This window comes from Zingiber officinale, chromosome 8A, assembly GCF_018446385.1.
Source record: "Zingiber officinale cultivar Zhangliang chromosome 8A, Zo_v1.1, whole genome shotgun sequence".
NCBI lineage: Eukaryota > Viridiplantae > Streptophyta > Magnoliopsida > Zingiberales > Zingiberaceae > Zingiber > Zingiber officinale.
The window spans coordinates 54,662,195-54,676,428 of record NC_056000.1 but is presented as its reverse complement, the minus strand read 5'-3'; the positions used below and the strand labels follow the sequence as shown (position 1 = coordinate 54,676,428).

Sequence of the window (14,234 nt, the reverse complement as noted above, 5' to 3'; positions counted from 1 at the left end):
ACATCATCGAATCCAGCAACAATCCGTTAAAATCTCTTCTCACTTCTTTATAAACCTCACGGCAACAAGCCCTAAACTAGAAATCTCCATGGAAAAACTCGAAAACAAGGAAAAACTAGAATCCGGAGCTACTCTACTGTAGGTGAGGAAGCACTTACCTTTGTTTCCTTGACTCACAGCCGAGTTCGACCTTTAGGGCTTCGGAGAATCTCGCAAATCCCGGTGATTCCTCGCGTCCACAAGCTCTCCTCGACGAGGTGATCGAGAAGATGTGAAAATCTCACGAAAACACCCCTTGGCCGGCACCGGAGACGAAGCCCTAGTTTCGGCTGGGGTTTCGCCCGAGAGGAAGTCGACGCCGCGAGCAGAAGAACAGAGAGTAGATCACGGGAAAATTAATCAAGCCCTAAGTTCTCTTCTTATAATTCAATATCCGGTTAACTTCTTTAAATAAATTTTTCTACCTATTCTAAACAGAACTGACGGCCTGAACACTTGGTCAGCCACGGCTTGGCTCGTGGTTGGAGTCGCGGGTTCGAATCCTCTCGAATCCCCTTTTTATTTCAATTAGGTATCTTTGGTTTCAATTATAACTTATATATATCTCATTCCATATTTGTTCACAAAATGCTTGCAGAACAGTTGGCTAGCTGGATTCGATCAAGGTTTGGTTTGGTCGGAGGTCTCGGGTTCGAAATTTTGCTTGGACATTTTTTTGTCGAAACTTCTTTCGTTTAGTAAAAATATCAAACGACCTCCAAAAATTACATAAAAATACTCTAAAAATTTCTTAAAATCTCTAGAATTTTTCTAAAGTATTTATAAATATTTTTAAAAAAATTTAGAACTCCTAATGAGAAAAATTAGGTCGTTACACCCATGAGAAGTGGGGAGTTAAGTCCCGGAGGTCCGATGGGCTCCGAGGTCGATCGGATTTATGCTGGGAGTCATGCCCATGAGAAGTAGGGAGCTGCTCCTAGTAGGTTCGACCAACGTGTGTCGGTTAGGTTTATGGTAGGAGTCATACTCATGAGAAGTGGGAAGTTGAGTCCCGTAAATCTGATCGACTCTTGGGCCGATCGGGTTTATGCTAGGAGTCATGCCTATGAGAAGTAAGTGTAAGACCGTTAGATTCGATAGAGGGGGGGTGAATATCGATTCGAAAATCTCGAGTTAAAACGCAGCGGAAAAGTAAGGAAGTAAAGAAATGAACACGGTTGATTTTTACTTCGTTTGGAGCCTGTGACGACTCCTACTCGAAGGCCCGTACTCCTTGAGTACCTTCGTTGGGCAATTCACTAGCAATTCGGATAATTACAATTTACGTACAAATATTGCTAATGAAAAGAAAGAAAATAAAGCTAACCGACAAACAATGAATTAAAAGGAGAGCCGGAGTGAGTCGTCGGAGCTTTGTGAACGTTGTTGGAGCGCAGAGCAGTAGAGTGATTGGACTCAGAGTTCTCAGAAGACTGATGTGTTGAAGCTCCTGCCTGGGGCTTCTTTTATATGTTGCTCGGGCGCTGGATCCTTCCGGCGCACAGGTGTGACTACTCCCAACCAAGATGCTCCAGTGTCAACGTCGTCACAGGATAAATTTGCCTCCGGGCTGGATCCTTCCGGGCCCGGACTTCAGCGCCGGGCCATTACAGGCGCCGGACCCTCATTCCTACCGCAAAGCGGTGTTAGTCCGAGGCAAATAAATCCTGCAGCACAGTTTGTTAGCACATTTTACAGATACGCTAAGTAATAAAATTAGCATCAAGAGTATGACTTAGATTCCGTCTTTCCGAGACGGAATATAGTCACGATCTCGACTTAGATATCCGAAATGGATCTAAGCCGGATCGACGCCTAATGTCCCTTCCCGGGAACGCGTCCTCACAGTCACCCCAGTGACTTACCTCACTTACCTGCCGGACGTCCGGTCAGCCCGTCGACCGTCTGGACTTCTCGCCAAGTGTCCGGTCAGCCCGTCGACCGCTTGGACTTCTCGACTATCCGGTCGGCCGACTGGCTGGACCAAGCGTCCGGTCAGCCGTCGACCGCTTGGACTTCTCGCCAGGTCGGCCCCGTCGACCTAGTGGACTTTTCCGCACACTTGATCAAAGTGTCGGACAACAACACAACTAACTTAACCTATTTGTCATTCATCAAAACCTGGGTTAGACCGTTAGTGCTACCCGCACCAACAATCTCCCCTTTTTGATGGAATGACAAAGTTAGTGAAAGCATATGTATGAAACAACATGCATTTGTGTGGTTTTAAAGTCAGTTTGTGTTTTCAAATTGGTTTAGCTAACTTAACCACCTAACCCTTCTCCCCCTTTGGCATTCATCAAAAAGTAAGCAGGGGTAAACAAGCATAGTGTAGAGTAATAAAAAATTCAAAGATACTGATAAAAGTACAATTTTTAACAGCAAGTTAAAAAGTAGTCAAGTTGACTTGGGGGAGTTTAAGCTTTTGAAAATTTGTTTAAAGCATTAGCTTTTAGCTTTTAGAAAGCTAGCTAAGTTTTTATTTTCAAACACAAGTTTTCAAAAACCAGAATTCCAAAACTAAGTTTGAAAAATTTATTTTTCAACACTAAGTTTGTAAACGATTTAATTTAAAACTTAAGTTTTGACAGTGATTTAAGTTTGAAAAAATCTAACTTTCATAATTTTTAACACTTGATAGAGTAAAATAATTAAATCTAATTTTCAAAAATCAAAATTTTAAAGTTCAAAAGTACTAGTTTCAAAACCATTGTTTAGAATACTTGAAAAGTTGAGTTTTCAAAAACTAAGAAAAATGGATAAAAAGTTTGTGAAGAAACAATTTTGAGTTGATTTAGAAAATTTTCACAATTTTAAGCAAGTTGATTTTGAAAATTGATTTTTAAACTTTGATTTTCAAAATTAAGAAAAATGATTTTGAGAAGCTTAGTTTGTAAACTTAAGTTTTAAAAAATCTAATTTCCACAATTTTCAAAACTAAGTTAAATCTAATTTTCAAAATCAATTTTCAATAAAAAGTAAAACCCAATTTTTAAAAACAACTTAGTTTTATAAGAGTTAGTTTTCAAAAGTACGTTTAAGAAATCTTTAAGAAAACATTTTTCAAACAAAATTTAAAATATTTTATATAAAGGGAAATTTTTAATTAATTCCTCCCCTGAACCTGACATAAAATTTGAAAATATTTGCTAAAAATATTCAAAGTAGATATATATTTATTTTTTTTAAATTGAGGTAGAATTTTCTAGAGAGATTTTAAAGAGAAGATTAAAAAAAAATAACACTTCAGGAGATAATTAAAAACCTCCCCCTGAATTTAATACTCCTTTAATTTATTAATCCTCCTTATTTATTACTCCCCCTTAATATAAAATTTTACAACCGTAACATATTTTCGTACCTAAGTGTTTTAGGCGATTGTATAATTATCTTTATAAAATTGTTCATTTAAATTTGACTAAACGTAATTAACGTTAGATTCAGTTGAAATGAGTTAACCTTTAGTGTAATGTTAAGTAAGATAAGTTGTTATTAATTCAATAATTAATCAATATTAATAATTTATTGATTAAATTTTGCTATAATCTAAAATTTGTATTAATTGATGAAGGTGTTAGTTATAATTTAACTTTTCATTTACTTCCTTTTAAGTTGGATTGACTTAGTTTAAAGTTGGTAGTAATTTGAAGTTAAACTCGTTATTAAACAAGGTTAAGTAAGGTTCAATTTAAGTCAAACTTTAATTATGTTTTAATAAAAATAATTAATATTTTAAAGGTTGATTAAGAAAAATGACTTAGAGTAATTTTAATATTTTTACTAAGGTTAAACCTAGGTTCTGATCAAATCAAGCTTAGTTCTCAAATAAAGTTAAACTTAAATAGTTAAGTTCTACTTATTAATTACATAATTAAGTTTAAAGTTGAAGTTAACGGAATTTAAGTTTTTAAGTTAGGTGTCTAAGTTTTAAATGAATTTAAAAGAATTATAATAATTATTATTTTTAAGGGATTTCTAACAGGAATTAAATGACAATTAATATACGTTCAATTCAGTTTTGATTTTAGATTAAAATTAATATCAGTGACTAATTTAGGTTTAAGTTTTAAGTTTAAGTTAAATTTTTAAGTTTTAATTTTCAGTTAGGTTAAATTAAGTTGAAAAGTAATGTTTAAATTAAGTTTTAATGAGTTTTAATTTAAGATCTAATTTTCAGTTAAGTTAAATTAAAAAATAATTTTAAGGTTAAAATGATGTTTAAGATTAAAAATGAGTTTAAAGTCAAAATAATAATTTTTAAAGTGAAAATAGTATATAGAAATAATTTATTATTATTACTATTTTTTTTTAAGTTAAAAGAATTTTATTATAGTGAAAAAATAAGAAGAATTTTTCAAAATGATACATAATTTTTAAAATAGTTTTTAAATGATTTTTAAAAGTTTTTAAAATAATTTTTGAAATAATTTTTAAGTTAAAACAATTTAAAAATATAATTTTTATATTAAAATATTTTTAAGTTAAATATAAAATTTTTAAAGTTAAATTTAAAATTATTTTTTTAAAGTTAATTTTTGTTTTAAAATAATTTTTTTTTAAAGTTAATTTAATTTTAAAATAATTTTTAAAGTTAATTTAATATTTTTTTAAAAAAAAAATAATTTAGTTTTAATTCGAAATTTAATTTTTAATTAATTCAAAATTTAATTTTAATTTGAAATTCAAGTTTAATTAATTTTAATTTAATTTGAAAATTAATTTGATCCTTATTCATCTCACCCGATCTAGATTATCAATCAGGGAATCTTATAATTTTGTGAGATGAATTAGATTTAATTACAGAGTTTGGTTTAACTTTTGTTAGATTCAGGTTTAGCTTTGGTCTCAACAAATAGGCATTTTTCGGATAAACTTCTAAGCTTGGTGAGTCACTTGGACGTCATTAGAAGTAGCCAACCTTTCGAGGTTTTCCGAATAGTCCTATCCACGGAGCTTAGTATTAAACCTTGGTCTAACTAGTTAGGATCCATTTAAGGGTAGCTTCGGTCAGTTCCACTTGGCCAAATGCACCAGATCGAAGCCATATCTTTCTAGACATGCGATGCCCAAGCTTTCCTAACGTACTATCATCCAAAAACTTCACCAGTACCATGATTCAAGTTAAACTTGGTCTCTTTTTAACTAATCCTAATTACCCTACCGGGTTAGTTTGTTTGGGTTACCCTGTCGGGTAAGTTAGTTTTGGAGGTGCCAGCTATTCTGGAGCCTCCCCCTAAATCATTGGTCTTTAATTTAAGATTTTTGTATAATTAGAGTTGGTTTTAGTTAAGTTGTAATGTTTAATTTGTAATTTAAATTTAAGTTTTTAATTTTGAATTAATTAAATTGGTCAAATTATCTTTCTTTAATAGCTTTTTTTAAAGTTTAAGTTTTTATTTATTTTTAAGTTTGAATTAACTAAACTGTTTGAATTATATTTTCTTAATGGTTTATCTTTTAGCTTTTTATTAATTGTTAATTTTGAAATTTCTAGATTATTTTTGTTTAATATGTTATCTTTAACATTTAATTTTAAGTTTGTTAAATTCCGTTTTGATTTTATCAAAGTGTTTGATTTGATCCTTATATTTTCTTTGCCTTTTAAATTGATATGGTTAATTGAATTTATTAGATTAGTTTTATCTTTAAAGTTTAATTTCTTATTAATTAAATTATCTTGGTTTTGGATAGAATTTTCTAGATTAATATTGTCTAGATTAAATAATTTATTAATTTTATCTAGATCAATATTGACCTTGTCATCTTTTTTTTTTGAATTTTCAAATTTGTTTAGGTTTAAATTCAAATTTTTAGATTTATTAATTATTTTCAGATTTTCTATATTTTCTAAATTAATTATATTTGTTTTAACAGAAAATATCCTAGAGGTATTTTTGCAAGTATTGTCATGTACACTATTTTCACATATACTTTCAGACATATCCAAATTAACATGACATATTTTAAACTACTACTAGCAAGGGTGTTTTGGTAAATATTACTAACCTTGAGCGCAACCCCTAATTCAAGAGCTCCGTTGGATCTGACTCGAGTCCGGATTCGACTTTAACTTGATCTTCTAGCTCCATCGGCATCTCGTGAAGCTTGATCAACTGGGTCCACAGCTCATATGCATTCTTGTACTTTTCTAATCTGCATAAAATATTGTTAGGTAAAACATTACAAATAATGTTACTTACCTTTTTGTTCAGTTCCGTGTTTTGAGAAGGTTTCCTCAAAATTAGCATATAATCGATGTCTACGCTTCCTAAGAAGCATTCCATTAATCGCTTCCAGTAGTTGAAGTCTTCATGATCGTATGGTGGCGGTTCACAGGGGTTCCGTCCTTCTAGAAGAGTCATAATTTCTTGCACACAGAAAAACAAACAAAAGATCCCAAGACTTGGTCTTGGATTAGCAGTGCCAAAAAAAATAATATTTCACTATTTTCGAAAAAAATAATAAAATATCATTAAAATATTAATAAAAAATATTATTTCAAATTTTTGAAAATGTAATATCTTGTCAATACTAAGCAATGGTGAAGAGATGGCGATGTATTTTTCAAAAACAGTTTTGGAGGGAAAAAACGAAAGGCGTAAGGTTTTATTTTAAAGACAAACGATATCTAATTTTTCTTTCAAAAAGTCCCCCCTTTGCCTGATTGGTGGTTGCACCAAATCAGAGCGGTACCTGCTCTGATACCACTTGTAAGACCGTTAGATTCGATAGAGGGGGGGTGAATATCGATTCGAAAATCTCGAGTTAAAACGCAGCGGAAAAGTAAGGAAGTAAAGAAATGAACACGGTTGATTTTTACTTCGTTCGGAGCCTGTGACGACTCCTACTCGAAGGCCCGTACTCCTTGAGTACCTTCGTTGGGCAATTCACTAGCAATTCGGATAATTACAATTTACGTACAAATATTGCTAATGAAAAGAAAGAAAACAAAGCTAACCGACAAACAATGAATTAAAAGGAGAGCCGGAGTGAGTCGTGGAGCTTTGTGAACGTTGTTGGGCGCAGAGCAGAGTGATTGGACTCGAGTTCTCGGAAGACGATGTGTTGAAGCTCCTGCACAGGGCTTCTTTTATATGTTGCTCGGGCGCCTGGATCCTTCCGGGCGCCAGGAGTGTTACGAACACTCCCAACCAGATGCTCCAGTGTCAACGCGTCGTCACAGGATAAAATTTGCCTCGGGCGCTGGATCCTTCCAGCGCCGGTTCAGCGCCGGGCCATTCGGCGCCGGACCTCATTCCCTACGCAAAGCGGTGTTAGTCCGAGGCAAATAAATCCTGCAGCACAGTTTGTTAGCACATACAATCTCTAGTAATAAAATTAGCATCAAGAGTATGACTTAGATTCCGTCTTTCCGAGACCGGAATCTAGTCACGATCTCGACTTAGATATCCGAAATGGATCTAAGCCGGATCGACGCCTAATGTCCCCTTCCCGGGAACGCGTCCTCACAGTCACTCCCCTCCAGTGACTTACCTCACTTACCTGCCAGACGTCCGGTCAGCCCGTCGACCCGCTTGGACTTCTCGCCAGCTATCCGGTCAGCCCGTCGACCTGGCTGGACTTCTCGCCAAGCGTCCGGTCAGCCCGTCGACCTGCTTGGACTTCTCGCCAGCTATCCGGTCAGCCCGTCGACCTAGCTGGACTTTTCCTGCACACTTGATCAAAGTGTCAGACAACAACACAACTAACTTAACCTATTTGTCATTCATCAAAACCTGGGTTAGACCGTTAGTGCTACCCGCACCAACAGTAAGGAGCTGAGTCTCGAAGGTCTGACTGGCTCCGGATCTGATCGGGTTTATGCTGGGAGTCATGGCCATGAAAAGTGGGGAGTTGAGCCCCGGAGGTCCGACTGACTCTGAGGTCGATCGGGTTTATACTGGCAGTCATGCCCATGAGAAGTAGAGAGTTGACCCTAGTAGGTCCGACTGGCATGTGTCAGCTGAGTTTATGTTGGGAGTCATACACATGAGAAGTGGGAAGTTGAGCCCCATAAGCCTGATCGACTCTTGGATCGATCGAGTTTATGCTAGGAGTTATGTCTATAAGAAGGGAGGAGCTGAGACCCGGAAGTCCGACCGAATTTGAGTCTGATCTGGTTTATATATGCTGGGAGTCATGCCCATGAAAAGTGTGATGCTGAGCCTTGTAGGTTTGACCCACTCTAGGCACGATCGAACTTATACATGAAGTCATGCTCATGAGAAGTGCGGAGCCGAGTCCCGAAGGTCCGACCGACTCTGAGGCCGATCGAGTTTATGCTGGAGGGTCAAGCCCATGAAAAGTGCGGAGCCAAGTCCCGAAGGTCTGACCGACTCTGAAGCTGATCAAGTTTTTGCTAGAGGGGCATGCCCATGATAAGTGAGAAGCTGAGTCCCGAAGGTCCAACCAGCTCTGGGGTCGATCGGGCTTATGCTGGGAGTCATGCCATGAGAAGTGGAGAGCTGAACTCCGTAGGTAAGACCGACGTGTGCCAGTCGGGTTTATGCTAGGAGTGATACCCATGAGAAATGGGGAGCTGAACCCTGTAAGTCTGACTGACTCTGAGGCCGATCGACTTTATGCTAAGAGTTATGCCCATAAGAAGTGGGAAGTTGATCCCTGTTGAAAGTGGTGTGTTCAGGTATGTACACCCTAACTCTGAATATCACCTCACCTTGACTTTTACTGTCACCTTAGCTTGATTTTTATTGTAACCTCATCTTGACTTTATCTGTCACATCATCTTAAATATCGACCTCACATTATCTTTGTGACCCGTCATTATGTGCTGTGTCACAAAAAAAAAAGTTGAATTAAAAATTAAATCAATTAAATAATAAATATAAAATAAAAATATTCTAAATAAATAAAATATATTATTTAATAGAAATTATAGTTATTCATGATTTATTATCAAAAATTAAATATTTAATAAAAAATTAAATTCCTAATTTATTACCGTGACTAATCTTGAATAATTTTTTTATTTATTATATAGCATGAATTTTATTTTAAATTTTTTTGAATTTTATTTTATTTTTTATAAATATGTGAATATTAAATATATATTTTATTTGGGAAGATGAATAAATGGCAATCAATAAACACAGTATTTGTACTTTCATCTAGGAAAGTACAAATACTGTATTTGTTGATTGCCAGATAGGGGTCACATGGGGGGAGGAAAAGCAGCACTCATAAAATATGAGAGCTGTTTTTTCTAGATACGTTTGGTGGTGGCTAGATAAAGACACCTCAAACACAGTATTTGTGGTCCGTTTTCTATTGTTGTGCTAGTAACAGCTACACCACCACAAACACAGTAATTGTGGTCCTTTATTTAACCTTTTTCTTAAAAAAAAATAAAAAACTGGAAGAATGTTGACCATTCACGTCTATATAAAGAACATCAAATCCTTCCCCAGCCTTCAACTAACCTTCTTAGAGTTCCAGTGTGTGAGAAAGAGCTCGGAAATGGCTGCGGTGAAGCTATTCGCTCCGGTGATGTCAACGGCGGCAACCCGCGTGGTTTTGTGTCTTGAGGAGGTCGGGGCCGAATACGAGCGCGTCGACATCGACATGGCCACCGGCGAGCACAAGTCCCCTGCTCACCTCGCCAGAAACGTATGTATGCTATTTACGCATGCATATATCTCTTTTTATCGGATTGATTTCACTTTTGATTGTGCAATCTGCAGCCATTTGGTCAAGTGCCGGCTTTCCAAGACGGGGATCTCGTTCTTTTTGGTGAGTTCGTTCAATTCATCCTTAATCTTATTCAGAATCGAGAGTTAGTTTTTTGTGGATTAATTGCATGCTCTCTCAAAACTTCAGAATCGAGAGCGATCGGACGATACGTTCTGCGCAAGTTCAAATCCTCCGACGTCGACCTGCTACACGGGAGTAGCTTGGAGGAGTCAGCCATGGTGAACGTGTGGTTGGAAGTGGAGGCTCAGCAGTACGACAAGGCCATCTTCCCCATCTTCTTCCAGGTCATGGTTATCCCCAACATCTTCCATGGCGTGTCGGATGAGAAGGTGATAGGGGAAAACTTGGAGAAGCTGGGGAGGGTGCTCGACGTTTACGAAGCCCGTCTGTCCCAGACCAAGTACCTCGCCGGAGACTTCTTCAGCTTCGCCGACCTCAGCCACTATCCCATCACCCACTTCGCTATCAAATTCCCCCAAGTGGCCCCTCTGTTCGAGGCGCGCCCCCATGTGAAGGCCTGGTGGAAGAGCTTGGAGTCGCGTCCAGCCGTCAAGAAAGTGGCCGCCAAACTCCCTCAGTTATCATGAAGCATGCAGCTGCTGTCACTGCTCTCCAAATCTTCACCTTGTGATCGATATGTGTGTGCGTGTGCTATATGCATCCTAGTTGCATAATATAACTTCCAATAATAATTCCAATGCTCTGCAACGCTTTGATGTGCGTGCTGCGTGCATTTGTGATCTCACGCCTGCTTTTCTTTTCATTATATGGATCTTGATCGTCAAATTGCCTTTTTGTGATTGTTGTTCGAGTTTGTTTGTAGCTTTGCTTAAATTATTAAATGTTAATATTTATAGGTACAGAGGGTAGAGAAATATATGGAGATCATTATGGTATCATAGTTGGTTTATAAAGATCTCGGCTAAATCTCTGAGAAAGTAGGGATCATCTAATCGCTTCGGCTATTATACTCGGTCTGCAAGGATTTCAATTAGATCTTTAAGAAAACAGGAACTGCTTCAGCCATTATATTGATTTGCCAATATCTTAGAAGAGATGTTTGAAACAATAGGGATCATCTAATCGCTTCACTTAGTATACCCGGCCTACAATGATCTCGAGCAAATCTTTGAGAAAATAGAGATCATCTAACCGCTGATCCATCGTTATCCCCAATTAATTTGGCCTGAGAGGTAAGGACGTAGCCACGTCTTAGGTTACCCGCGCTTTAGCCCGGGGACCGATGGCGTTGAGAATAAGCTGTAGCTCGGATTTGCAGCTGGAGAAATGAAAAACGTGAGAGAAAGTGGAAGGCATTGTAGATTATACTAAATGCATGAAAGACGAATTAAAAATAAATGTGATAAAAATTACAGTGATCTTTCACAGATCTACAATTGGAAATGACAAAATTTGCTGTCGGAAGAGCGATCACAAGATCGGAAAGCCCTCTGTAATTCCACAAATCAAATCCCGCCGCCTTAGATGTTCTCCTCTTACTCTCGTCGCACACTCGTAATTTCACACCCACCTGAGCCTTGGACGGACCCCCTTTATATAGGGAAATACACTAGGGGCATAATGGACTTTTCCATTATGAGTAGTGGGGAACATGGGCCACGTTCCCCACTATCCCCATTTCCAACATCTCCCACTCGTCCAAGGTAAGTCACTAAGACTAGTTCATTCAGGTAAGTCACAAAGACTTAATAAGTCACATAGACTATTAGAGAGTTTGGTCACATAGACCATATGAGAACATACAATTCATACTTAGAGAAAATGGTCCATGCGACAGCAAGCACATTGAGCGATAATTGCTAAGAAGATTGTTACACCTTGACTTAGCCGCCCGTTGAACAATCAATGCTAATAAAGTTGTTACACTTTGCTTAGCTGCTCAAATAAATTAGAGACACACTCTTCATGGCACATAGCCTCTTTCCTGGTGGCACATAGCCTTTATCCAGAATCCATCCAATCTTCAAGTGACACACAGCCATTATCTTGAAGATATCCATGTTTTGCTATTTACCCAGATTAAATAATTTTCATTTACATCGATATGAACATCTCTAATCCCTTATAATGACCATTATGTCATGAGCATGTTCTATATCCAATATTCACATTCATTTCCGTACATAACAGAAATGGGTCGACTAGTGAATAACAACAAAAGAAGTAAATATATTTAATCTTCCTTTTTAGCTAGAATCAATTCATTTTAATCAGTCATTTTCCTAGTTATGCTCCATAGACCGAATCATCTATAGCCATAGGATACACACTAAAGTAGCAGACACTGATTAAAACTTCAAGTAGACGGCTAAATAGTCACTAAGACAAAAATTGAGATTAACATATAATCTCAAAGGTCTCACATAGTATAGAGATGGGGATTCATTCTCCTACTACCTTTATTGGCGCAATAGCACATGTGGTATGAATCACATGCTACGATGTTATTCTCTTTACTAAAAAGAGTGCATGTTGTCTTCAAATTTAACATCGTACAGATTTCGATCTAGACATACCTAACGTCTAATCCTGAATTCAACATATGAATTCTAATCTGGCTTTCAACAGGTTCAGTAAATGGTGGGTTCATTTACTTCGATCATTATTTACACATAAATGATCTCATCTTGACACAATTATCAAGGCGACCTCAACTTATGAATCTGTCTCTAATTTCATAATTTCACCTACGTAAGCTGTTTCATAAGTAACGGTCCTATTTATATTTAACAAACAGAGATGATTGTCCATGTGAGTGGACCAATCTCCACCTGCCAACATGCTCACCGAGATCTTACATGAATGTAACAAATACAACATATACACTGAATAAATTATGACAAATTACACAATCATAACACAAAGTTTGATTGTTATTTCAATATTGTTACATTCTACGAAGTCCCAAAGACTTTACATGTTCTTTAAATGACTCTTTAGTCATTGGCTTAGTAAAAGGATCTGCAAGCATAACACGTGTAGGGACATTCTCAAGAATGACTTTTCTTTTAGCCACAATGTCTCTTACAAAATTATATTTAATAGTTATATGCTTGCCTTTGTTATGATATTTAGTATCCTTAGAAAAAGTTATTATAGCTTGACTATTACAGTAGATAATTATTAGACTCCCACTGTTCTCAGTAATTTTCAGATGCTTTAGGAACCTTCTTAATTAGACTGCTTCTTGCACAGTCGTTGAACATGTCACATATTCAACTTCCATAGTTAACAAAGCTACACTAGCATATTTCTTACCATGAGATGATGCCACCATTCAGTAAAAACACATAGCCTGATGTGGATTTTCTATCATCCAAGTTCCCAGCATAATCTGCATCTGAATAACCTTTCACTCATATATGATCCTTGAAAATAGAGACAATAATCTGTTATCGCCTTTAGATATCTGAATATCCTTTTTACAACCTTCTAGTGACTCGATCTTGAGTTTGACTAGAAGCGACTGACTAAGCCAACATCATAGCTGATATCGGGACGTGTACACAACATAGTGTACATCAAACAACCAATAGCACTGACATATGATTTTTTATTCATCTCAGCTATTTCCTCTGGAGTTTTAGGACACATACTCTTCCTCAACACAGTACCTTTCACAATAGGTGTATGTTCTATGTTGCAATTAGACATGCTGGAATGATGTAACATCTTATTTATATAAGACTCTTGTGACAGACCCAAAAGTCTTTTAGGACGATCTCTTATGATCTTCACCCCTAAGATGTATTCAGCTTCTCCCATATCTTTTGTATCAAATTGTGATGACAGCCACTTCTTGACTTCATTCACATATCCTATGTCATTTCCAGCTATCAGCATATCATCAACATATAATGATAAAATGACATACTTTCCTTTTTCCTATTTCAGGAAAACACAATGATCCTCATTGATCATTTCAAAACCATAAGATAAAACGACTTCGTTAAATCTTATGTTCCATTGTCTTGACGCTTGCTTTAGCCCATATATAGACTTTCTAAGTCTACATACTTTTTGCTCTTGGCCTTCAGCAATGAAACCTTCTGGTTGAACCATATAGATTTCTTCGTCAAGATCACCGTTAAGGAAAGCGGTTTTTACATCCATTTGATGTAATTCTAAGTCATAATGTGCCACAAATGCCAAAATAACTCTTATTGATATAAATTTCACTACGGACGAAAATGTCTCTTCAAAGTCAATACCCTCCATTTGGGTATATCCTTTTGCAACTAAACGAGCTTTGTATCTGTTAATCGATCCATCTGCTTTCCTCTTTATTTTGAGAATCCATTTATTCCCAATAGCCCTTCGGCCCGGAGGAAGATCAACTAAGTCCCAAACATGATTTTGAATCATGGACTCCATCTCTTCAACCATTGCAGCTTTCCATTTTTCTCTAACTCTACATCCCAATGCTTCCTCAATGGATTGAGGCTCGTCGTCGTCAATTGGAA

At 36.6% G+C, this 14,234-nt stretch overlaps 1 protein-coding gene across 1 annotated transcript; it reads left to right on the top strand.

Annotated features, from left to right (window-relative positions):
- Positions 1-9,478: 9,478 nt before the first annotated feature.
- Positions 9,479-10,545, top strand: LOC122011537 (probable glutathione S-transferase GSTF1). Its single transcript, XM_042567924.1, has 3 exons — positions 9,479-9,666; positions 9,741-9,789; positions 9,877-10,545. Exons 1-3 carry the CDS (start codon positions 9,517-9,519, stop codon positions 10,335-10,337), a joined length of 660 nt encoding a protein of 219 aa, XP_042423858.1. The 5' UTR covers positions 9,479-9,516; the 3' UTR covers positions 10,338-10,545.
- Positions 10,546-14,234: the final 3,689 nt, after the last annotated feature.